Source organism: Salminus brasiliensis, chromosome 3, assembly GCF_030463535.1.
Source record: "Salminus brasiliensis chromosome 3, fSalBra1.hap2, whole genome shotgun sequence".
Lineage (NCBI taxonomy): Eukaryota > Metazoa > Chordata > Actinopteri > Characiformes > Bryconidae > Salminus > Salminus brasiliensis.
This window is the reverse complement of record NC_132880.1, coordinates 9126374-9153185: the sequence shown is the minus strand read 5'-3', so window position 1 is coordinate 9153185 and position 26812 is coordinate 9126374. Positions and strand designations below refer to the sequence as shown.

General features: G+C 40.5%; 2 protein-coding genes across 2 annotated transcripts in view; both read right to left on the bottom strand.

Moving 5' to 3' along the window:
• Positions 1-367: 367 nt before the first annotated feature.
• On the bottom strand, positions 368-3729 carry gdf6b (growth differentiation factor 6b). Its single transcript, XM_072674414.1, has 2 exons — positions 3399-3729; positions 368-1257 (listed from the first exon to the last, which is right to left on the bottom strand). Exons 1-2 carry the CDS (start codon positions 3727-3729, stop codon positions 368-370), a joined length of 1221 nt encoding a protein of 406 aa, XP_072530515.1.
• Positions 3730-6613: 2884 nt separating this feature from the next.
• The window catches only part of pkhd1l1.1 (PKHD1 like 1, tandem duplicate 1), a 58163-nt gene continuing 37964 nt past the window's right edge, over positions 6614-26812 (bottom strand). Inside the window, exons 42-77 of the mRNA XM_072674623.1 lie at positions 26159-26309; positions 25841-25997; positions 25342-25551; positions 24577-24706; positions 23478-23719; positions 23195-23331; positions 21893-22922; positions 21281-21472; positions 21033-21184; positions 20665-20824; positions 20246-20438; positions 19902-19963; positions 19679-19812; positions 19105-19234; positions 18828-18946; positions 18517-18646; positions 18088-18261; positions 17006-17109; positions 16707-16833; positions 15485-15606; positions 15284-15374; positions 15039-15187; positions 14661-14783; positions 14430-14541; positions 14195-14311; positions 13949-14114; positions 12907-13139; positions 11844-12011; positions 11558-11715; positions 11308-11443; positions 10147-10488; positions 9578-9729; positions 8237-8383; positions 7968-8121; positions 7663-7770; positions 6614-6753 (exon numbers count right to left, since the gene is read on the bottom strand). Of these exons, the coding sequence (XP_072530724.1) occupies positions 6614-6753; positions 7663-7770; positions 7968-8121; positions 8237-8383; positions 9578-9729; positions 10147-10488; positions 11308-11443; positions 11558-11715; positions 11844-12011; positions 12907-13139; positions 13949-14114; positions 14195-14311; positions 14430-14541; positions 14661-14783; positions 15039-15187; positions 15284-15374; positions 15485-15606; positions 16707-16833; positions 17006-17109; positions 18088-18261; positions 18517-18646; positions 18828-18946; positions 19105-19234; positions 19679-19812; positions 19902-19963; positions 20246-20438; positions 20665-20824; positions 21033-21184; positions 21281-21472; positions 21893-22922; positions 23195-23331; positions 23478-23719; positions 24577-24706; positions 25342-25551; positions 25841-25997; positions 26159-26309 (6352 nt within the window). The remainder of the gene's footprint in view (positions 6754-7662; positions 7771-7967; positions 8122-8236; positions 8384-9577; positions 9730-10146; positions 10489-11307; positions 11444-11557; positions 11716-11843; positions 12012-12906; positions 13140-13948; positions 14115-14194; positions 14312-14429; positions 14542-14660; positions 14784-15038; positions 15188-15283; positions 15375-15484; positions 15607-16706; positions 16834-17005; positions 17110-18087; positions 18262-18516; positions 18647-18827; positions 18947-19104; positions 19235-19678; positions 19813-19901; positions 19964-20245; positions 20439-20664; positions 20825-21032; positions 21185-21280; positions 21473-21892; positions 22923-23194; positions 23332-23477; positions 23720-24576; positions 24707-25341; positions 25552-25840; positions 25998-26158; positions 26310-26812) is intronic.

Genomic DNA, 26812 nt, shown 5'->3' with positions numbered 1-26812 from the left:
AAAGCTTTCACATGGTCCTCATTTGGGCACAGTATTTATAGGGCTGTTCAGAACAGCATGGGAACATTTATGTCCCAAGAAACAGTCTAAATCCCAAAGTTCTGCACTGAGGTAGATACACAGTAAGTCATGTCTACTACAGTAAAAGTACAAAATACAAAGTTGTAACTGTATACATGAAAGCACCTATCAGGAGCAATAATTTAACAGAATACAATATAAATTAGATTTTTTCTGTACAGTCATAATGTACATGTTATTTACACATCGATTAATAAAAAAACAGGATTGGGTGCATTGAAGGGATTTTCACATATGAGAAGCTAGTGGCATCCTACAAAGTCCTAACTCTAATAAACCCCATCAGTCACCTGCACCCACATGACTCCACCACCATGTCCTCATACTGTTTGTACACCACGTTATTCCCAGCGTCGATGTACAGGATGCTGATGGGGCTGAGCTTGGATGGCACACAGCAGCTGGGAGGCATGTTGCCGGGATTCATGGAGTTCATCAGAGTCTGTATGATGGCGTGGTTGGTGGGCTCCAGGTGCGACCTGAGGGGAAAGTCGCAGATCCCCTCACAGTGGTACGCTTCGTAATCCAAAGGGGCTATGATCCAGTCGTCCCAGCCCAGCTCCCTGAAGTTGACGTGCAAGGGCTTCTTGCTACACCTGGCCTTAGACTTCCTGCCGTGTCTCTTGCCGTGGCGGATGTTCTGCGCAGTCCGTCTCTTACGCCGAGGTTTTGAGTGAGGAGCTTTCTCCATTCCAGCATGGTCAGGACCCAACTGCTTAATCCTCTCTCTTTTCTCATAGAAAAGACTCTGTCTCTTCTTCGACCTGGTGAACACCACCAAGATGGCTTTCTTCTGCTGCGGGCGACCGTGCCGATGAAAGCCGAGGTGCTGCAAGTCGAAGTCCCTCTCTGGGTTGTCAAGGGTGGCCTTGAGCTCTAGACAGAAGTGCTTCCCCTGCGAGTGGAGGTGACGCTCAGCAAAAATGTCCCACACGTCTAGAACCACCCATTGTGGTTTGTGAGAGTTCTCCAAATCCAGGGTTTTGGAGTCCAGAAGCGTGTGGGATTGGCAGGAATGAAGCTGAAGCTCTACGGTACCTGTTTCGGGCGCCTTGAAGCTTCCAGAGAATTTTGTGTATATTCTCAGTTCAGCGCCCAGCAACTCTGCTTTATCGGAGAGGGTCGAGACATCAAACGAATACTTTTGTGTCCACAGTGGAGAGGTCAAAGGGTCATCTGGGAGAGAAAGTGGAGATGTTTATACTCATGGATGTGGTGCTTTCAATGCAAAAAAAGGTTTTGACATGTGGCATGTTTCACTTAATCACAGTTTTTTTTTAAACCTAATGACGACAATGATTTCAATACATAAATTTACATATTTACTCAGACTTCTTAGTAACTTACTTACGTAGAATACTTAAGTAGAAGTAATAGAGATATGCTGTTGTGGCTTAAGACAAACCTAAAGTAAAGGTTCTGTTAAGTAAAAACAGCAACCAAAAATATTAAATAACCCTCAGATCTTAAACTCTTCAAGTATATTTAATTCCATAACCAAAACTGAAGTATAATGTCTTTGTATATCCAGCATGACCTTCTGGTCTTATATTCTTTGACCCTCCTAGTATAAAATGCTAATAAAAAATGCTCAAAAGTGAGAGATGTGAGCAACAAACAAATAACAGACAACCTTGTGTTTGAGTGTAGTGTTACTTGATCATACTCAGAATAGTACATGTTACCTGATTTTGCCTAAAGAACTGTCTAATTCACGTCCAGTCTTACTGATCCACTCTGTAGACTCATTTTGGGCTACATTTCTTGACATTATGTGAAACTTTTCATTTCTAAAAGTAATATTTTTACTTCTGTTAAAGTGTCAATTTTATCAATTGCAGTTCCAACTTCCTTTTCCTGTTTAATTTCATTGTTGCGTTGGTGACATCTGTACGACTTGAGTACTGGTAGACAAATAAGATCCACAAAGAGAAGAATAGCGCCTAAGAAACTTCAGTTATTATGGTGATAAATGCTAGACGTATTCGATAGTTAGCAATAGTGAATTGTAGGGATGCTCAATGATGTGTGAATGATATCTGTATCCTTTTGAATGGTATTATTACAATTGCTTATCAGCCTCTAGATTCATTTTACTCAACAATTCTAACCCACATAAATGTCAACATTCCTATAGCTGGAGCTTGTTTTCTGACATGGGTCATACAGTTCTGAGGCCAAATCTTAAAATGAGATTTTCTTCACATTCAAAAACAAAAACCTGTTTGCCTGCAGTCATACAATTCTATCTTTTCATTCCTTTCTCTGTTCTGGTCGATTTTACTGAAGGATTTATTAATGTATCACCTTTGGCTGGACTGATGTTAGACTGTGTACCACAAACAGAAAGCATTGTAATAATGAATTGTTTTCTGTTTATTTCCTTCTTTGCAGATGACTTCCTTTCAGTTATTTCTATGGCATGTATTTGAGATGAATTTAACATTTTATACTTTATATCAAGGCAAAAATATACATATATGTCATTTTTTTAATCAGATGACATCTAATTTGCCTATCTGAACACATGTTTTGGGAAACTTCAAATCCGGCAAACAATAAAATAAAGACTTTAAGGCACAAATATACATATATGTCTTTTTCTTATTAGATAACATCTCATTTGCCTATCTGAACATAGGTTTTGCGAAACTTCAAATGAAATATAAAATCTGTAATTACCCGGCATAAATTCATTGTGATATTATTTCATAAAATGATTTTATTCACTAATAGTGTCTAGTTTTTTTTTGACCTGCTTCTTTCCTACCTCACTTTTTTTTTTAAAGCTGCTTTTACTTGGATTGCAGCCATTAGGCCTATTTCACCAAAGCAGCCCTACTTTTACTCCAGCGTGGGTTCAGTCTACACCATTCACCTCTGCTTATTATTATTATATTTAATTTTTAATTATTATTATTATTATTTACCTGTTCTGAATCTGTCACCAGACATTTAAGACTAATGTCTTAAATGTCTGGTGACAGATTCAGAACAGGTAAATAATAATAATAATAATTTAAAATTAAATATTCTGTTTAATATGTATGTGAAGACATATATAACTTAGCTGTGGTACAAAAACCTTGTATCTCCATTTTTTTTTACTTTTAGATATCATTTGTGTCACAATTTCTTGATGAATGGACCAGTAGAAATGCTGCAAAATAGCCCTGAATACAACCTTTTAAACCTTTTAAACCTTTTAAACTAACTTCCACTGAAAGCTAACCCGGCTCTTTCTTTCTCCTGTAAAGCTGCAGTTTCTGAGAAGTCAGGCAGAAACGCAGGCTGTAAAGCAGGCTCGCTACACTCACCTTGTCCGTTATCCACAAAGCTAGTGATGGTGTTGGCAGCTTTGGAAGAACGGAAGAAACTGGCGTTGAGCCCCAGTTTCTCGGCCGCAGAGAAGGTCTTGTAAATGGACATCATGTAGTCGTGTGGTTCAACAGAGTGCCAGCGCCTTCTCCTGCCTGGGGCAGGAGCGGAAAGCGCGTCCCTCACGCGGCTCCGGGCTCTGGGACCACCAGTGAGGAGAACCTGGGCGACTGTGGAGCCTTTCGGGTCCACAGACACGGAGTGGAGACCCAGGCAGCGCAGGAGAAAAGTGAAGCCTAAACACAAGCTAGCAAGTCGGCGGACGTGCATAGTGGAAAGGTAGGAACACGATACAGTACGAACAGGCTGACTTTTATGGGGGTGAGGAGGTTGAAGGGGGGGGGGCGAGAGGTCCTAGAAACCTGGGCAACTTGTAACGGCTAAGCTGAGTGGCTCTTAGAGGCATGAACCCCCCTCCCTTAAATACTCCCACCTAGCCTATAGTGCTGAGCTGGACCTCGAGTACGAGTCCCCACAGCTGCTGCTGACTGAACTGATACAGCCTCGGTTTACCTCAGAAAAGAGCCTGAGGATTTAATTTATTACCAATGACTATCGATAAGACGTCGAATTTTCACATATTACTGCCTTAAATAAAATTGTAGTGTAAAAATTGCAGGTTATATTGATTATATTTCAGAATATCACAATTGCTGCCATTTAAGAGTGATACCAGAGGAACATCTGCTCACTTGATGAATGGAGAGCAGAAGCCCAAGCACAAGAACCGACCGAACTCCATGGGGGTCTTAGGACCTCTAGCGGACAACAGTCAGAAAGTCTTAGGGTTTTAAGTGAACCTCAAATCAAAAGGTCTCTATTTTACCTGGTTCCTGATCTTATTAAGTATGATTAATCATATAATCTCATTTACAGTGCACAAAATCTCATTTTCCTGTATTTCAATTAACACAACGTTTATGGTAAATTTCACATGGATTTAAATGACTTAATGTCAAGTGAAAGTGCACACAGTGCTGGCTGGAATGGTGGGTGCTGTTCACAGGGTTGTGGGTTCAATCCCCAAGTCTACTAAGCTGCCATTTGAGCTGCTGTTGGCCTTTTGAGCAAGGCCCTGAACCCTCTCTGCTCCAGGAATGTCGTAGCACGGATGACCCTGACCATTATACTTTTTTTTGTTTGAGTGTATCGGCACTTGAACATACTTACAATACAGTACATTTAGCTTCATTTTGCTGGGACCCAGTTGGGCCCACCCTAATCTCACGCAGGTCCCATGTAGGTCTCATGCGCAATGTACAATCCAGATTTGGTCCATGTTTAACCCCTCCTCGTCCCATCACTGACCCTGTGGGTATTCATATGTGGGGCCAACGTGGAACCCATGGACAGAACCTTGTGGTTTCCAGTTGGGCTACCCATACAGGCCCCATATGGACATATTAACTGGGTAACTACCCACCTCAAGATGTAAACAGTAAACCTTTAGATGGACTTGATGTGGATTGATGTGAAATGGTGTATTGTAGAGGCACTGACACGGGTTGCAATATGTCAAAAACCACCAAGAAGATGATGTATTCTATGCCTTTCTATTTCCAGTGTTATTATTACAATTCTTATTCTTACAAAGGCCTGCATGTACCCCATCCACCATGAATTTTGGTAAGTGATTATTGGTATTGGTAACTGATTCATTTAATTGGGCTGTTGGGCAATTTACCACAGCAAGACTAAGATCAACACTTTGGACTGAATGAAAAACATCCACTCATAACAAACAACTGTATAAATCTTAGAAGGATGAAAAAGATGACCAGGAGTCAGGGATACCCGGGTTCACCAAGTTGCCACTGTTGGGACTCTGTGCTCTGACTCTGGCTTTTCCAATCCGATCCGATGAGGATATTCTAAATTTCCTTGCCTGCACTGCATTTAACTACTTTGTAAAGGTCATCAAAGAAAACGGCAAGGCGTTGATAAAAGCACCCTTGGTTATCTCCCAACCCTTAAAACAGAGTCGTACATAAAGCAGTACATACATGAACATCCAACACGTGATGTTTGTTAGGTTGGACTGAAAGACGAGCCTGTCTATACTTATGTGAGTTAATGGCTAAAAAAAAAGAGCCAGTGGAAACAGTTTTTAGAAATTAAATTTTATTGATAACACAAAAATTTAAGAGAAACGTGTATTGAATATACAAAATATTTATTGATTAGATATGATTTACGAGAGCAGATTCATCAGTTTCAAATCAGGCTAAAAATTTGAGAGAAATTTATGCCAGGTGAAATTATTCAGAAGGAAAAAATCCATTGTTACAGTTTCGTTTTTAAGCACATTGAGGCCATGCTGTCCTTATTTAGCAGAGTATGAATATGTATCAACATGAATAATACACAAACAAAATGATTTTTTAGTGAACATTTTAGATGGTTCTTTCAGCTGGGAAGCTAAGAATGGGTCATGGTTGAATCTTTAACCAGCACCCTGACCTAAACCCTGCTAAAATCTCTGTTTGTGCTGGGCTTAATAGGGGTATCCACAAGCAAGACCCAAAGAGTCTAAAGGTCTGAAAATCTGGAGAGATACACTGTAAGACTCTGAAAGCTGTAAATATAGGGCTGCTTTTCAGGGATTGGCTTTCTTTGAATAAGGCCAGATCTCTCATATTTTAAGTGAAAGAACACCCCCCCCCCTCACCCTAAACCTTTTCCCAGGGTTCACATAGTTCTGGAGAGTAGATTGTGCTTGTTTGCTTTCTGTATGACTGAACATTGTCATGACATTCTATTAAGAGGTAGATAAAGAGTTTTATTTTCAAGTAAACAATTTAATTAAAAAGCTTATATAATTGAATTTTAATATAATTTAATATAATATATAATTTCATTTGAATATAATATGTTGATCATCAAGTGTATAGTAAGAAATATAATGTTTTTTCCAGGATAAAAAGTAAATCTATTTGATTTCATGAGAGCAGTGTGTTCTCAGTCCTGGTCCTGGAGTAGCACTGACTTTTTCTGCTTGTTATTACGTTTATTTACTTCATCAGGTGTGCTGCAAGCAGGAGAAACTCAGTGCTTCTGAGTGGACAGTGCTATTCCAGGTCTTGCCTGAGGACCACTGCACTAGAGAAGAAGCATAAGAAATATATTAAGGCCTCAGATATTAGCTCCGGATGGTCTACACTGCACAGTACAAGAGATGCAGGAAACTCAGTAGCATTAGCATATACACAGTCCCTGTTTTGAGAGCAGGACTGGAGTCAAAGATGCTGTTGTTGTCAGTGGTGGACATTGATGTGGATGTGCTCTGGGTGGTGCCTGTGGTTTGTGGAGAAGTGGCAAAACATTAGATGACGCAGCAGTTGAACATGTGTCAGAATAGAAACTACAGGAAGTAAAAGGAGCTATAATAGAACTCTCAATGGCCCCTTAACATTACTACTGTATACACAATAAGATACCTAAATACCCAGCACAAAGCATTCTCTTTGAAAGTGTCCTGGGGACACACTGGAAAAAGGGACTGCTTACCATTAGGGAGAATGGTTGGGTATACATTTTTGTTTGGCATACTGCACTTGATAGTAGTTGATTTAGTTCATTTTAGCCAGAGGATCATGTGACATTGTTAAATGCACTAGGTTTCAATATTAGCAATATAATTTATCAACAAATGGCTGTAATTGTTAGAGTAGTCACCCCCACTGATACGCAGTCACCCTAAAGTTAGAAAGCATAGAGATATAGATGGCTAAAATAGCATATTGCAACACTCTCAGGCTACACAACTGTGGCTCTCCTAGACTTGGCATTTGAGTACAAGTGGGAGGCTCACCGCCTGGTCCACTGCCATGATGCAAGGTTTGTAAGCTAAGGGGTCCTGGATGATACTATATATTAGGGAGAATGGTTGGGTGTAAATTTTTCTTTGGCATTTGATATGAATTGGAGGGCAAAAACTGTCTGGCATTTTATTCGCCCTTGTTTTTAGGCTCCAATACTGCACTTGATAGCAGTTGATTTAGTTCATTTTAGCCAGTGGATCATGTGACATTGTTAATGCACTAGCTTTCAATATTAGCAATATAATTTATCAACAAACGTCATGGCCCTTTTCAGTTTATAGCCTAAGAACTCAAGAGACAGCTTCATCTGGCAGAATAGTGGCACTGGGTGATGCTGTGGTGCAGCAGATGAAGTGGGGCATTTTTAGGTATGTTCAGGCAGTGGTAAGAGAAGCGGACTTACTTGCTGTAGTCAACACTTCCTTGACAGTGAAAGATCTGGATTGGGTCACCCACTTGTTCAGGGTGAAAGCTAGGGTCATGTTCTCTCCTGAGAAAAGCAGCAAAATATTGGACAACAAGGGCAGCATGTAGTAAAATCTGTAGCTGTAAAACTGTAACTGTAAAGCATTGTGAACTATTTACAACAAAGTAGTGTTCAGAAAAAAAGGCTCAAACTATTGGCTTGAAAAAAGACATCACAAATGCTTGAAAAATAGCTACTCAAATGATTGTGAGTTCACCCACCTATGGTAGAGATGGCCAGGTCAGTGTAATTGGCCCAGCAGCTTGAGAAAGAGATGGTGGTGTTTCCGTATAGGCCGTCTACTGGGTTTCCATGAGTGTCTTTAAGCACGGCTGTGATTGTTAGAGTAGTCACCCCGACTGATACGCAGTCACCCTAAAGTTAGAAAGCATAGAGATATAGATGGCTAAAATAGCATATTGCAACACTCTCAGGCTACACAACTGTGGCTCTCCAAGACTTGGCATTTGAGTACAAGTGGGAGGCTCACCGCCTGGTCCACTGCCATGATGCAAGGCTGTAAGCTAAGGGGTCCTGGATGATACCCCGCCACTGGTTCCACCACCACTATCAGAGACGACACGCTCTTCACTGTCTGCACCACAGGATCCTCTCGCGTCACATCCTGACCGGCCACCTGACCCACAAAAAGAGAGGAGAAAAGACAACTAAAGATTAGGGTCATGATTTTAGGCAAAAAGGTCTCTGAAAAAATGATTCCTGTCAATGCAATATTCACTTCAAGGCAAACACAGTGCAGAACATCAGGGATCACATGTAATACAATTACATGTATTTACATGCGTGAGAGTTTATAAATGCATATTCTCTCCCCTCTTACAGCAGGACAAAGATGGCCCTTGTTTAGGTGTTCTGTGGCAAACCTTAGTATTTTATTCCTTGTACGCCTTCCATGTGAATCAAACTTGTGCAGTATTTTTCTGATGGTAAAGGCATGTGCTTTGGCATCAATCATGACCATCAAGAGCTACCTGTTGGTCAACTGATGACAATGTAGGACTGTTGCATCTTGTGGTCTGCTCTTGGGCTGAACCTGCTAGGACAGCCTGACTTGGCCATGCTGGCAGTTGTTTTATTTGTTTAGTACATTTTCCAGACAGTCTGGCTTCTAATGGTTCTGATATCTTTTGAAATTTCTTTATATGAATCTACATCCTTCTTTCTGAAAGCCCCAGAAAGCTCTTTGGATCTCACCACTCACTTTAACAATCAAGAACCAAACTAAAAGTATGAGGTTTAAACAAGACAGGCTCCTGCAAAATCCTCTTTAATGTTTTAATCATCTGTACCTGAGTCTATTTGAAGGCAATTTAAGGCAATCAAAAGTCCAATAAGTTTCAATATTTTCAAAACAATACAAAGTATATATCCTAAATCTATTAATATATTGTATTGTCTCCCTCTGCTGGCCTGAGTGGGGAGCTCATGCACAAGTCATGTGCTCTACTGTGCCAGGACTAAGCTCCGCCCCTCGCCTTAGGGGCACCCCTCTCCAGCACATAGATACTGTTCATGACTGGACTGATTAGGACTCCTCTTAAGCACATCTGAAGTCACTGTGAAGCTATCAATTCTTGACAGGCTCTTGTTACTTTGTTGTTTCTTTTGGGTTTGACCCTCTGCTTTGTTCTGCTACATGGATTATGGAATCGCCTGTGTTATACCTGCCTACCTGTTTTCTGACTTCTGGCTGAGTGCTGCTGTAGCCCTAATAAAGTCTCTCTGCACATGCAGCCTGCCACAACCCGTATGTTACATACATCTTTAAGACATTTGTAATATTTGTACTATTAATTGATTCTTATCTTACTTGACTCCAAGATGGGTCGCTGGGTGGAGGAGATGGGGGGACGACACCCATTGACGACACATTGAAGCCGATGGACTGACTCAGATTGCCAGAGACAGCAGCTTGGCCCAGACTGTCAGCAATGTTCTTCAGCACTTCAAACTGCTGAACATCTGCAAGTACAAGGACATACATGCACAGCAATGCCTTCAGTGGTGTGGAGCAAAGGATGGATACCTGGATTATGCTACTGATTATCAAATTTGTTTGTGGCGTAGGCATGGCCAAAGCATGTTTATATTTATATTTAGTCTATATTTAGCATTTAATGGATTCTCTAAGTGGAATTTAATTCATTGTGCAATGAATTAATGTTCCATTTTTTGTTTCTATAAACAATAATTGCTTCTATTGAAATATTATTTTATTTTGGAGCACAGTAATGCAGTGTTACTTCACTAAAACAACTTTTCCTAGATTTTGCCTGATTTGGTAGCCATGTGGATCCATGGGCTAGTCAGCTCTGCTAGGCAAGAACACTATATGTGTGTGTGAAAGTCTTCTGCTATTTGTCTTTGGTGGCTCCTCACCGCTGGTGCTGTTGCTGGACATCTGGTTCACAGGAGGTTGCTTGATCTCCACCTCCACTGTCAGGCCGGTACCGCGCTTCCGCCGCGCTGAGCCCTCTCGTACGATTTTGGTGATGCGGATCATGTTGGCCGGAACCCTGAGGAACAGAGCCAGGTTGGTGACCAGTTTGTCCCCAAAAAACTCCGCCTCGTTCATGGCCGGGAGGTTGAAGGCGATGAAGAGGACTGGGGATGTGCGGATCTCTACCGGGCTGGAGCCTCGCAGCAGGACATGCAGCATTTTGTAATCAGGATCGAAGAAGTTGGAGCCAAGTAGGGAGTTGAGATTGGGGATATACTGCCCTGCAGGATGGAAAGCATGAAGTGCAAATGGTGAGTTACATCTTTCTAGTGTCTGTCTTAGTTGTGTGGTGTCAATTTTTTTTATTAGCAAAATCCAACATGCCATGCTAAAATGGGAGCTAGCAAGTGTCCATATTAAGTGCAGTATCACAATGTTCGATCCCAAATGATACTGTGGATTTTTTTTTATACTATATTATATTATTATTATTATTATTATTATTATATTATACAATATTTATTGCTTTAGAAACATGGAAATAATAAATTATTATAATATTAATACATTCAGTGTTTTATTATTATTAAATAATTAATAATGACTTTCTTTTTAGGAGAGAACTCAATACAGACAAAATACAACGTCAGCTTGATACTAATGGTAGAATACGGAACTGCCTTCACTACCAACACTATTAACATGGTCACTATTAACTACTTAGCATAATGAATGGGAATCATTTTTTTTAGTTTTTCTATGAATACAATATATTGTGGTATGCAAATTGTGAACATTTCTGGTGAAAACATCTGTTACTGTGAGTAGAAGATGACCTCATTTCCAAATTGCATAAAGTTAAAAATGACACATTTAATAAATATTTTAAGCACAATGACCAAAAAAGAAAAAGGGTCTAAAGGGAATCCCGGGAATCTCTTTTTTCCCCTTTTAAGCGTTTATGAAAGCCAATTAGGTTCTGTGTTGTGCCCAGCTGTGCAGTGGAGGGGCTTAGAGACACTGCTACTGTTTTTGCACTTGTATTTCAACTAAAAATGCCCTATTAGTGTGTGAATAGTCCCTTTTGAATGTTACTGTACCAGAATAGGAAGGCTCAAGCAGGGTGTAGTCTGTTTTTGCCTGATTCCACTGTGCGTTGTTTGGTGCAACCAGGAGATTGTTGACATACACATCCAAGCGCTGAGGATTTGAGTAGAATATAGCAACCCGAACAGTCTAGGACAAGAGCATAAGGAACAAATGACCACAAACATTAGTGCTCCCCGCTATACGTTAAAAACACCTTTTTTTGAAGGAATATGTGCGTATACAGGTAGTGAGCTATAGTACCTCAGTGGGCTTAGCATTAAGAAGCATGAGTCTCAGTTTCTGTGGGGATGTACTGGTGAAAAAGATGTCAAAGGACTGGTTTGTAGCCACAATGCTATGGAACAGGGACACTCTCTTTTGACATGTGTAACCAAGGCACCAGCCATGGTCCTGGGGGCCTGTGCAAACAGACAGGATGGGACATATTGTTATCATGCTAACAGCAAACCCAAAATACACAACTGAACAGAATACTTTTTTAAAAACTGAAAATAATCGAATATAGATCTATAGTCCAATTATTTACCATTCAGCAGATCAATGTAGCCGTTTCCCAGCACAGCAACGGGAGAGAGACGCCTGGTTTCAGTGTCTGAGTCCAGACTCTCGATCGCTAGCATCCTGTAGTTCATCCCAAAGCACTTGTAGGCCTGCCAAGTGCTCATATATGTGCAGCTAGAGTCCCGGATGATACCTGCATGCCATATTAGCTGTGTCATTTACACAGAGAACTGTGTGCATGGCCCTATTGGAGGCTAACAAATTTATATATACGTGGTGCATCAAACATGACATGTCTGACATTTTATATTAGTTTCTTTTATTTTGCAATTGAGCAACAGGGTAAATGTAAGTAACATAAGCTAACTAACAGATGCTAACAAGTAACAAACTTGTAGGCACCCATTGCATTTTAATAATATAAATGATTTCAGATAGAAGTGTATTTGAGATAACAACTCTACAAAATGTGCTGGCTAATGCGTGATATATCAGGTTTGTGACTTTGCACAATGCTAATGTTATGCTAATGAGATTAGGCCTTGATAACTTGTTAGCTTCATTAGCCTTGTAGCTTTAGTCCAAAGCTACAGAAGCAAACATCAGCAACAAATGCAGATCTAGTGTCATTGCCTTTCGTTCCTCTTTCCATTTAAACTGTTTGTGTGATCAGCCACATTGTGTTTTGCCTTTAAAACCCAGTAGGTAGCGAGGAGCCACTCACATAGCGTACAAATGGTCAGTGGGGATGGATTAGTTTTACCCCCTTTTACGTAATATTGAACTCAAGACTAAATGTTAAACATCAAACTAACATCATAGCCTGTAATATTTTAATGCTAAATTAATATCAGAGTTTATAAACGATACTGATTCTCCATTCTGATTTGAGGATAGGTTTTTGGGGGTTTTCTTTTATTAGTCCAAATTGAACCAAACAAAATGCTTTTTCATAGCTCAATCAATCAGTAATATTCACTAAAAATGCAGAAAATACTGAAACGGTGTATGGAATACTGTGCTCCTACTGATTTCTGGTACATAAATCAGTCTAGCAGGTGCTATAGTAACAAATAAAACACACACACCTTTGTTTGGTGCTATTTGGTTTATGGGAATGCGGCTACCGTTGAGGTAGGTGAGCATAACTTTGGGGATACGGTAATCTCCCAGCCCATGCCGGGGGTCCCCATTCCACTCATACTCAGACTGGGGAACCACGGCCCCCACGGCTCCCAGGAAACTACCATCCAGGTCACTCAACAGACTCTTCTTCTTTGCATCGCAGTCCATATCCACACAGTCGGATGGGTTCACCTTGCTGTGAAGAGAGCAAGAGAATCATTGATTGGGACAGAGCGAAAGATATGTTGGCCTTGGGAGTATCTACATTGATTGAGCAATTTATTACAACAGCAGAAGACCATGTCAGATTCCCCTTCTGTCAGCTAAGACAGACAAAACAGGCACAGGCTCACAAAAACTGCACAGTTTAAGAAATGTAGCATGGTCTGATAAATCTTGACACATATGGATGGTAGGGTCAAAATCTGGCACCAGCATCTTAAATCCATGAACTCAACCTGGCTTGTATGAATGGTCCAGGCTGGTTGAGATGGTGTAATGGTGTGGCCAGTGTCTTCCGAGCACACTTGGGCTTGTTAATACCAATCAAGCATTTGAATGCCACATTTGAATGAATTTGAATGCCACAGCCTAAGTATTGTAGCTGACCATGTAAATCCAAAATCTGACCATCTTCTAATGGATACTTCCAGCATGATAATATACCATGTCACAAAGCAACAGCCTTTAAAATGGTTTCATGAACATGACAATGAGTTCATTATGTTCTTTAGTGGTATTTTCAGTTACCAGTTCTAAATCCAACAGAACACCTTTTTAAGGTGTTTTGTGCAAACACCTTTGTTAACAAATTGCTCTATGTATGTAATTCCATTAGTGCAGGAGTGTCCAGACATATCTGAAAATATAGTTTTGGTTTTGAGTTAATACAGTAAAATGTAAAGCATTTTTTTTGTAATCTACTGTAATGTTTGAACATGAGGAGGTTGAACTGAGGATAAGAAAGTAAGGCAGAGAGGAAGGCTTTGCAACAACAATACCTACCTAAGATCTGGTCGATGTATGAACACTTGAGCGTTCTCTGTGCTGTCACTCTTGGTGATCCTCTGAACATACACAGGGTGTTGTAGGTCCTCATTGCTTGGACTGGTCAAGAACATGTAATTTGTTTGGCTTGAGCAGACATTCTTAAACCCAACAAAAGTGGTATCTGGAAAAAAAAAATCCTGCAGTTACCTACAGTAGCCATAAACCACATAATAGAATATTTAAATGCATCTGACACCTTACCAGTGACAGTCAGGAGTCCACTGATGGCATTGTAGCTCATGAGTCCATCATGGGCTTTGACTGGAGCTCCATTCTGAGCTGATTCAAATGTTGGCCAAGAGATTCCTGCCCTGCCACCTGTCATGGACAGAGACAAGCCACTATCAGCCTGTTCAGCATGAAGCTTATAAATCAGATATGTAGGAATACTGAGGGTTTCGACGTTTGGTTTCATAATCCTATAGTGAAACTGTACCATTAGGAGGCCGGGGAGCTCTACCACTTGAACTCAGGATCATGTTGGTACCATCCAAGGGAATACCATCACTGCAGCTGAGGTTTGGGCTGCTACCAACAATTAAGGCATTCTGTAAAGTGAAGAAGAAAGCATTAGGAGACAAATCTACACAAATATACATTTTGAGTCCTAGAAGTCTGCTAATGTATATTGTGACAAGATGTAGAATTATGTTATTTAACTTCTTACCTGTATTAGTACACTTTTGTTAGAGTATTCATGGGAGACTGATGGGGGTGCGTAGATTAATGATGTGACTCCCATGCCATTATCGACAAGAGTCACGTTAGAAACGATCATGCTCATAGGAACCTGATGATGAGATCACAACAATTTGTAAATCACTGGGTTAGTCTGAAATGCAAAACAAAAATGCTATACCTCCATGAAACACAGGCCCAGAATTGAATATAATTAATACAATTTAATGTAATTTAAATGTATAATTAATATAATATATAATGGAATACATCAAAAGTAGAGCTTGACCTTATAGAATAGGAATTCATTACATAAGGGTATGATGAAGCACAGACTGCAAAGCATGCTTGCAGCACCATTCCATACCTGGAAGTAAATTCCAAAATCATAGCTTCTCCAAACCGTGAAGCCCTGGATTTGAGAACATCCAGGCAGCCCATCTTTATTCATGTAGATGCCAAACAGACCCCCATGTGCCTCATTCTGCTGCCACTGGGCTACAGCACTGAAATAACCTGTTGACATATCAAGATAAGATTACATGTGTACAAAAAAACATACTGCAAAAAAACAGTGTGCTTTTCCAAAGGGTAACTACTTCCTCACGTTACCTGGACATGGTTCTCCATCGATTCGGAATCCAACTCTTTCATAACCAGCAACAATGTTCCCCTGAAGAACTACATTTGTTCCCTCATTTGCCTTGAAAAAACCCAGATAAAGATTTTGACGTTTATTTTCTTATATAAGCTAGGCTGTGTAAAATGCTCTGTATCAGCATCTGTATTTGTCATCATTTGTCATCTACACACCTCAATTGCTGCATTCCAGTTGAAGTTGAAGGCCTCTGACCTTCCGTTGTATGATCCTGGCCAGAGCGTCAGAGTAACTAAATTCCTCCGGACCACATTGTTACTGCCCCAGACCCTGATTCCTACCAGTGCAGAGAACATTGCTTTACTGATAAGATTTCTTAGCTTTAGAGAAGACAATTATCTTGTTTTGGGATTATCATGATCATCTGAGGAGCTAAGCATGAAAACTCCTGCATGAGCCACATAACTCAACTCAAGGTTCTAAGAACGATGCAGTGATGGGACTCCCATTGCTTTCATTTTCAGATTTCACTCTGAAGATTGTCCTGCCTAAATTACTATAGCACCTGCTAGACAAGCTTATTTTAAATTTATAATAAATTGAGAAACTTGTGGTTTTTGATGATCTCTTAAAAACACACGTGAAACAAATGTGACCACATGAGAACAACACTGGTGAAAGTCACATGTTGTTTCACATGTGACATGGTTATCACAATGGTTATTTTTTCACATTTGTGGGTTTTTGACCATTTCACATCTGAAACTACACTTTATGGTGAACTATTTGTGAACACCCCTTCCAATAAATACTTTCAGCTTCTTAAAGTTGCACCTATTGCTGGCACAGATGTGCTAATTCACACACACTTATTGGTGCCATGCTTAATGCCAGATGTAGGCTAGAGGGTTTTAAAGCTCCCCAGCATTGAGCTGTGGAGCAGTGGCACGACGGTCTCTCAAATGATGGTGCTCCATCCAATACTTTTGGGATGAGTTGGGTAGGGGATCATCCAACATCCTGACCTCACTAACTCTCATCTCTAAATATAATCATATTCTCACAGCAATGCTCCTGGACAGTAGAGACAGTTACTTCCAAAAGAATTTCAGAAGAAACAATGAATTAGCAGGTGTCCCAATACTTTTGATTCATTTGACTACCATATAGTAACTGATCCAATGTCTTTGCTTACAATTTGTATATACAGACAGGATGTACTTGCATGTTTTGCTTCAACTCCTGCCTCATTCTGTTATAACATTCTGTTTAACACCTTGGCTTTTGGACAGGCCTCAAAAATGTGGACGGACATCATAGCAGTGTTTATATGAATTCCTATTACACTGTCAGTGACATCACATGAAATTTCAGGGTACACTAAACCTGGTCCAGTTACATCCAGGTACAGGTACATCCTCTTGTTTGTAAAGTTACCTTCTCCTACAGTGTGATGAATGACGTTATCATCAACACTCAATCCATCCGTTCCAAAGATTCCAATAGCAGGAGCAAAGCCATGGTGGAAGGCACATCCTTTAATGTAAGATTCATTCTGACCCACCTGGAAAAATACCACATCCAAATTATTAAGTTATTCATCCTAACAAATTCCATTTCTGTAACCATTCCTTTCTATAAAACTGCTTAACCAGGTATAGTCATCAACAACCCCACACAGATCACTCGTAGCTTTTTAACAGCAACTGTAAATGTGAGTTTTGTGATTGTCGTACTTCTCCAAGGTCAAGGAAAGCCAGAGAGTAGCGAGGATCAGTGTAGTCTGTCCATCCTTCTTGGCCAGTATGGTAAAACTCCACATCTCTTATCTGGGCCTTTCCTAAAAGAATCACATATTCACAGTAATGAAACTGGTAATAATTTGTAATTTGTTGTATATAACAAGGCAAGTAAATACTATATATAGATACTACTATGTAATACAGTTGTATATATACTGTACATTACAAGTGCATCATGATTTGACATGGAAAAAAAAATAGCCTACTTTATGTTGACCTAAACTATGTATTATGTATTTATATTAAGGGTGACATGCTAAAAATATTATATCACAACATTTAAAGTATATAAGATATATAAGTATATATCTACGATACAAGATTTTGACACGCAGGCAAATGCTTCTTAAACTCCTTAAACCCTGTACATAGACCCACCCCGCAGTTCTCATAGCTGCAATAACTGTCAACATCAGAGACCCTAAAATAGAGCCCAGTGGGGCTCCACAAAATATGCTAAATCATAGTAGTTTCTGCATTATGATTAAAAGCAGAATAATGTTAAAAACTTAACAAAAGGTTAAAACATGCTATCCAAATGCTATCCCATACTAAGTACAGTAATTTATATTCAAACACTGCTGCACTTCATCCAGTTAAACAGCACTAAATACACTTTCTGGAATGAACTGAGCAGTTGGTCAGTTTTCTTTAAACACTGACAATATCCATGATACGCACACTTGTATCACAATAACAAACTTTAACACCATTTTGATAAAATCTAGTCATTTTGCCCACCTCTAATTTATATGCACCATAATAACCAAGGAAAACAGTCTATTAAAGTCTTTAAAAGATTTATATATTCTAAAATCATAAAATGTAAAAAAATCTTAATATTTACTTAATGGCATTCAATTGTAAGACAACCCTATCATCAGTATCATCAGAACAACAGTTTAGATTTAGACCAACTGTAGAGGGCTTGTAAAAAACAACAGCTCGCATAATAAAATGACCATTTCCTTTCTACGTATTAATAGCATTGTTCTCATCGTGGTAAAACTACAAACCTCTGTAGTTGATTCCTTCCACAGAGAAGGCCCCAACCAGCACCCTGGCTCCGAAAGACTGAGTGAACAGCTCTGGGTAATCCTGCCCAATGATCTTAATATTCCTGCTCAGCAGACCCACGTCACCAGCCAGCTTGTAGCTCTGTGAAGTACCAGCCACCATGTAGCTCTCCCCTACAGAGACAGTTATACTTATAGTAAGAAGCAGAGTTATGAATAGTACCATGCAGAAGTCTTTGGTCATTTGGTCATCCATTAATGTGAATAATCATGGCCTGATTCACATTATGCAAAAAGTCAACAATGTCAAAAAGAAGATGCAAGGTTTTTCAGGACTTTCAAGTCACTTTCTAATGCTTGCGTAGAAAGCGTGTGAGATGTCAACATGATCTTAGTAGTAGTAGTAGTAGCCCACACATGTGGACTCACCAATGTGTGTATAAGTGAGCGGCTGATTCACGGTCAGTGTGAGGCCGTTGTCTGAGACTGCTGTGATGGTGCGAGTCTCTGTCTGCCCTGGGTCATAACTTGTGGTGGACAACACAATTGCATCTCCTGCCTGGTGAAAACAATAAAGACGAGCTTGGAGAACAACTTGTAAAGTATTAAAAAAGACACACTATTAAATTCGGTATAAATGCGCCAAGCAATTAAAAAATTCTGCGCCATAGAAAGTCTTTTATAATGTTTTTGTTTCATTGGCTACTGAAAACTGAGTGCTGACTGCTGTGTCTGCTCACCCGCCAATCCACAGGCTCACGAAGCGAGAGAGAGTTAGAGCCAGCCGGGGCAGTCTTGGCCAGTTTAGTGTGATACACATTATGTGGCATTCCATAGAGGTCTAGAGAACCAAATACACCTGAAAGAGAATGCCTTTCCCATCAAATTTCACACATCACATCTTCCACTAAAAGGCAGTATCACAGATCACCTCTCTGATAATGGGTCCGATAATACCTAAACAAAACAACTTTAACCAAACAGCGACTGCAACCATTCTACTGAATCATGTTTTACCCAGCACTTTAGATCCTTGGTTTGGTCCGTCTGGCAGAGGCCATTCAGGGGTGAAGTGGTTTCCCCTTAGAATGATCTGCAGATCTCCTCTGAAGGGCTGGTCAGCCCATCCTGCAATCAGACGTCCTCCCTTTGGGAGGAATATGAATGAATCTATATTAAACTTTCACCATCAATATTGTTGGTGTTGCGCAAAAACCTTGTCTCTTCATTTTTTAACATAATTAGAAACAGACAGTTCTTTACAATGTGTGGATATTCCACGATGAATAGACCAAGGAATAATCCAATATAACTTGGAATACAATATTTGTACACTGACTTCCACTGAAAGCTAAGAAGGTTTTTTCCCATTTGCCCATTTTGGAGATACATGTTTTTTGGATGACAGCAATGCTATATAACAGCTGACTTGCACCACGCAGATGCCTTCAAAGATTCCCAAATCTTTAATAAACACAAATTGAGGCATTCTCAAAGATTCCATTAAAATATATACATAACAAATGAGTGGGTTAATGCTGCATGCTCAACTGACTGTAAGCAATAATCATATGACTATTGTTATTCTTACCTGGATAAAGATGTAAGTGGCATTCAGGACTACGGCTTTGGACGTGCTGTTTGTTGTGTCCAAAATCTCAAAGACTCCCATGATTGTGAGCTTGTTTAATGGCGGGACCACAGTGTCCAAAATGACCCAAACGCCTGCAGAAACCAAAAAGGTAATTGAAAAACAAATAGTAGCAGGATAGGAAGTTTTGAGAGATAGAGAGTTTTGCAAAAGAGTACCACACCTGCTGGAATTTCAACATCGGCGCCCTCTAGTGTGGAGTTCCAAACTGACTTGGACCAATAACTACAAAGAAAAAGATAAATTTCACATGTTGTTTTTTCAGTATTTAACACTTTTCTGCATTAACATTTAACGGCCTAACCTAGTTCAACCGAAATTATCCATAATACTAAACTAAACTAAACAGCCATATAAGTATTACATTTTTTTATTTTACCTAGATAAACAATGTCTAAACGGATAATTAGCGTCACAGGATAGTTTAATGTTCTGCACATCTGCCGATAAACTAAAGTGATCAGAACTGGAGTGTAGTGTTTTCTTTCCTGCTTGTTTGACACATACATGACGCCAGAAGGTCTGCCGCTGGACATGGGCTCAAGGGTGGCAGGCACAGGCAGAGGAAACACAGTTGGGGTAGGAGGCATGACACAGTTGGGGTAGAAGCAGTTATACACGCTGAACTGCACTCCAATGTCTACTGTTGATCTGTCAACACTGCGCCTCCTCCGACTAGCGCTACTTGTTCTTCCAGACACTGTGGAAACAGCATTTCACAACCGTAAACGGTGCAGAACAGGCAGGGCAGAGCAAACCAAAGCAGCTAGCTTTTATTATCTTATAGCAGCTAACACATATGTAGATTATGAATATGACTGTGTAGCATTAAAGCAACATGATGTGCAAGAGACTGAAACAAAGACACTGATATTGTATATAAGAATGTGTATATATGCATAGGAAGAAGTGAATATAAATTTTACCCATGTAGAAAAGGTTGTTGGAGGATTTGTTAAAATACCAGTCTCCATTTCCATTTATACCGGGGTCCAGGGGTACAGAGGAGCCATTCCTGTTGTCTACTATAAAGAATCTGTCAGGACTTTGTGTCAGGTTGTGATTCACAATCACATAATCTTGAGGCTGGTTTAACAAGGGCAGAAACACACATTGTTTACTAAATTAGAATATTAAACACCATTATACTTCATTATATATTTTATATTTTTACATTATTATATTTTATAACTATTTCTAACTATAGCTTCAGTCTTGGCTGATCTTACCCTGGGGGCTTCTGCCTCCAACAGTTAATAAAATGCACAGTAGCTGATCATTATTAAGACATTACCCTGAAGCCGTAGAACACAGCGCTGTAAGAGATGTTGGTAATCTGGGAGGCATCACGGAAGTACCAGTTGTAGGTTTGGTCAGATGGTACCAGTGCCATCCAACCAAACTTGTGGGTAATCAGTTTCTCCAAAAAGGGAACAACACTTGTACCTAGAACACAAGACAGAGAGTGGTTTTCATATATTGTGCTTGCTTGAAATTCTGTAAATACCAGCCCGGTAGTTCTATGTCCCATTGGCACTGTACCGTATGCATTGGTGAGGATGACAGCTTTGGACATAAGTGAAGAGGGTGAGGGGTTGTTGAATGCCAGACGGTGAAAGCTTATGGTGCTATCACACACTGTCCCAGGGAAGCCCACACTCCAAGTAGCATTGTCTGAACAGTGAGCTGGATCCAGCAGGTTGCTCTTTGGAAGCACCTTATAGCCAGGGTTACCTTTTAGAACAATACATCAGTTACTGATTGAGGTACTTACATGTAAATGACTCCAGTTGGATTATATAATTAAATTAAGTAATTAATTAACATCATTAAGTAAATGCCCACACTATAAGATCTACACTATATGGACAAAAGTATTGGGACACCTACAAATGACACCTACTCCATCCATAGGCATTAATATGGAGTTGGTCTCCCTTTGCAGCTCTAACAGCAGGTTTGGACCTCTGCAGCTAAGTTAAGTCAGCAGAGCATTAGGAGACATTTCTGCAGAGAACTGGTTCTAAAGGACTGAGAAACACTTCATACTGATGTATTGGCCATGTTCCTAATCTACCTTTAATAATATTTGTTTAAACATAAGTACTGCAGATCTGCATTATCTTGTGATCAGTCATAGCCTGCAATGAATACCTGTTAGAGATCCGTCAGTATCTATAAGAACCACCTCATGTTCCCATCTGAAGGCAGCCTTATTGGGTGTCTGGTAATACTGGATGCCGCTGAACTTGGCACTCCAGCCTCCACAAAAGGTATTGCAGGTTCCAACTATTGTAGTCACCCCAATGGCAGCACAAGAAGGCCGATCGAAGTACATAAACTTGGTGTTGAAGACGCTCATGCCATCGTCCAGTGGCAGGATGATCCCTCGGGTGGTGCAGTAATCATTGCCTAGGCCCAGTTGGTCTACATGGCCCACCAAGGTGCTGTTGACCAGTGCTGCACCCCCGTTCAGCCCCCAGCCACTTACATAGTCCTGAATGATGCGCTTGGTTTCCACGCCAGCCTTTTCATTGTTGACCATGAGGAACTCGCTGAACTGTACGGATCCAACATTCACCCACTCAGCTCCCTTCTCGTTATTCCAGGAGGTGAGCTTGCGGAACACAGCAGGCTGGGGATTGGTGCTGCCACAGGTGCCCTGCTGCACGGGGAAGTACTCCTGGAAGATCCAAAGTCCAAACCAGCCCTGTGAGTGCACTGTGTTGTTGTAGAACTCTCCTAGGGGCACCATCTTTTGGCAGATTTTGCTGTCATAGGATGGGCCGTCTGGGTGGTCATGCATACGGTACCAGAAACCAAAGTGAGTTCCTCCTGCCGCAGCATTATGTCTGATGGTGTTGTTGGGGTTGGTGACCCAGTAGCCGGCCGGTGTCACATCATCATTCAGCAGACTGGTGCTTTGCTTTACAAACACGGCCAGGTTGTACTGCAGGACGTTGCCCGTCTCGATGCCATCTTCGATAAAGAAGGCTCCTCCCATGATATCGTAGATCACATTACGCTCCACCAGCAAGCGGTGTGTGTTGTGGATGGTGACGGCACGGTTGTAGGTTTGGTGGATGGCGCAGCCACGAACATACGACTGGAACTTAATGTCACCCATCAAGTGCCAGTGGATGGGGTAGCGGCCCAGTCGAAATGCCTGTCCTGCATTAAAGATCTGAACAGGGACACAGAGTGGTGATACAGTGAAACTCACTTGAAGCCTTAAGGTATTCAAGACCTTTAAGTGGACCCTGTCTTTCTTACTTGCTTGAATATGACTACACATATTCGTTTAATAGTAATTATAGAACACTTATATAACTCAAATAACTGAACGATAAGCCTCCGATAAACAACCTGTAGCAGTTTAAACTTCACAGCCTAAACTATGACATTCCATCAGTCCTTCAAATGTGCATAAAACCCCTAATTGATGCTGTCACGTACCTCAACGTATTCGATTCTGCCAATGGCCAGATTTTCATTGGGTCGAGGAGCATGGAACATAATGCAGCCCCCAAACTGGTCACTTCCAACTTCTTCCCCAAATCTCCCTTGGAAACAAGTCTGGGTGGCAAACTCCCCTATGGATCAATAAAATCACATACAAACCAGTATTAGGTATGGAGTAGGATTGTTCTATTTTTTTTCATTTTGTTTTTATTTAGTATCAGTTTTAGTTGTAGTTTTTGCATTATGATGAAAAACTATATGGAACATGCACTCCTACCTGTATCAAACCCATCAGGACAAGCTTTGATTTGGTCACTCCACTCTTGGTTGACGGATCCACGGACGACAATGTTCCTGGTGAGAACTCCTACCTCTGCCCTCCCCTCAAATACAGTACCATCAGGCAGTGAGACAGACACTCCCAGGTGGGTGTATTTCAAAGGCTCAGTCAGGGTGAGTGTCCTTCCATCAGCTGACACATTTGCAATTGTTCTCACCTCATTCTCACTTTGGCTGTGCCTGCAAAGTCACAGTCGCACATACAACATCCAGATACAGTCTGTGACAATTTAGATTATGCCTCTTGAGAGGCCAAAGTCATACTCTCTATATTACTGTATTTTATAAATATACGATAAATATGTACACTGTATCTACGCTACTAGTCAAAAGTCTTAGAACACATTTTACAATTTTCTTACTACTCCACTGGCGGAGCTGCATGGCCCAAGCAAGCCTGCTTGTCTTGTTTTGTCATCTTAGCAATGACTTTCTTACTGCCACTCCTCCGAGACTTGGTCCAGTGTTAAGCTAAGCTAAAATGTGTTGTCATTTGAGCTGCTTTTGATTTTAAGAAACTTCTTCTGATGCTGTTGTGGATTTGAGTCGGTCAGAACTTTTCCTATACCAGACTGGGTACTGTAGGGAACTGTACTCACCACACTCTGGCCTTATTTGGAATTTCTCTAAACTGAAAGCCCAGAGCTTTAGGAGTTATAATGGTCTGTCCGCGTTTTTTCTAGACATTACCATAGCAATGCGAATGTGCAACAGTCTAGAATAACACAGTCTGTTCCAACACTGCTTTTATACAGACAAAGTATATATTCATTTTCAAAGCTCAACTTACTTTCATTGCTACAATCCAGCTGTAAGTTGGTTCCCTAAAAGACCAATTCATTTATTTATTTACATTGTAGTATTTAGGCCATGTTTTGTCCTAAAAAGCCCTGGCACTGCACTTTCTCACATTGGTAAATTGGAAGTATTTGAAAATATTTAGGGGTGATCTAAAACTTTTGACAGGTAGTGTGTGTAGGAAGTCTGCCGTATGGTTCAGTAGCATTTGAAAAGTTAGTGTGATGCGAGTTTTATACCTATGCCCTGTGGAGGCAATGACGATTTCATCCCCAACTCTCCAGGTAACAGCATCCATCAGAGTGAGATTCCCAGAGCCACTGCTAGCGGTTTGCGCAAGGCGAGTCCAGGGGATAGGAATTGGAATACCTGGTTTAAAACAGAAAGCACACCTGGTTTAATACAGACTTTTTAGAGGAAAAAACATTAGTTGAAGGTCTACTAATGAAGTAAACGTGGATTTCCTGGATGCAAACCTAAGAGTTTTGATACATGCGAATGAGCTAGTCTGGATTGAAACAGAACTATGAACTATAACAGTGTATATGGGCGGGGCAAACTGCAGTAGGTACCTGCAAAATAGGTAGCTGTTTGTAAACTTGTTGGTTTGTGTAACATCACAAAAACACATTTAAAAAGGGGCTTTTATTACCCCTTAATTTCCATACAGCTTTAGAAATACAAGGACTTCTTTTTGAAATGTCATAGAAGAACCAGTTTTGGTTTCATAAGGAACCATTTTCGTAAAAGAGATGTGCGTGTAAAGAACTTTTACACTGGTAAAGTATCTTTGCGTACACTTATTTAAACCTTTAAAATCTCTTTTACAAAAATGTATGTTTATGAAACCATAAATGGTTCTTCTATGGCATCGCTCAATGAACCCTTTGTAGCGCTTTTATTTTTAAGAGTGTGTATGGACTGTATTAACTGGCGACTTCTAACTTGCAACTTCATCAAGCACTATTTGACCTACACTGTGAACATCTGATGAACAAACATACCATGCAGGTCAAGTACCCCCTCCCTGATGCCCAGGGTTTTAGCCCCGTAGACAGGGATTTCTGGAGAGCGCAGGTGGCCGTGCAGTGTGATAATGGCCTTATGCTGGAATGGTTTGTCCTCTGTTCCGATCTGAAGAGCTCCACCGTCTGTGATCAGAATGTTCTCAGCCTGCAGTTCAATATCCGCCTCATCAAAGATCAACGTCCCACCTGAAGATTAAAAAAAAGATGTGATCACAGAACTCAGAAAGAAAGAAGATGCTATTTTAAGGCCTTTTAGGTGCATCTAATTACGTTTTGCTCTGTCTCAGCTGTGTTTTGATGTGTTCCATCATTCCACCAAATATTACCACTGTATATTTGATTTTCAGCATTAAATCCACATAACCGACATCTGACATCCAATCACAGAGGAACCATGGGAAATACTTTTTAGATGTCAATACCTAGCTCTTGAATACTTTGATATAAACCAATGCTGGTTTCCTATCTACAGTACCTTGGATGAGAAGCATCTTCAACACTGGTGTGCTCACGTCCAGTAAGATTGTCTGCCCCTTAGTGATGACAGCGAATGTTCCTTTCTCAGGTGGGGATTCACCTCCCCAAGTATAGCGAGATGACCACACATCAATGTAGAAGAAGTCAGCCTGATCCTGTAATAAACAGGCAGAATAGCAGGGCAATATTTACACAATAGAAGAAGTACTGAAAAGTCATGTGTAGAATAGTTTCAATGTAACAGATGTGTTTGAGAATTATTATGAAAGGGGCCACTGATGTCTTTTTATTCTTGGTCGAAAATGTTGAAGATTACCATCTTGGCGATTCCTCTATCTCCAACCTGCAGTCGGACCTTGGTCAGCTGAGACCTGGGCTGGGCGTTGGTCACACAAATCACTTGCGTCTCGTTGACTGACTGGACATCGCAGACCGACCCTGCGATCGTCACGCTAATATTCCCACCACTGTTTGTAACACGACAAATAAGCAAAGAACAGGCGCATTTATTTATATGCTTCTCTTCTTACACAGCTTTTCATATGGGCAGTGCTTCATATCAACAGTTCTTGAAGCAGCATTACACAAGCATTGTTTGTTTCTTGCTCCTGGGCTCCCCTACAGTCCACTGTTAACCACTGTTAAAGAACACAATTTACACATGCATTTCTGGGCAAGCTCAGAGATACAGAACTGCTTTCACATCTAAAGTAATTGTGGATTGGATCTGCGTTCTGGGTTTAAGTGGAAACACATTGAACACGCTAACGTTTACACTTCACTGCTTAATTAACACACTACAGGCTGTATTAAGTACCTTAGGGGGGCGCTATACGACACTAGATGGAACAAACTATAAGTTTTCTTTTTCCATGTTGTACCGTACCGTACCAATCCGTGATTTTTGTGTACCATTACACCTCTATTTTCTATATATTACCATTTAATGGTTTCATTTCCTTGTTAAATG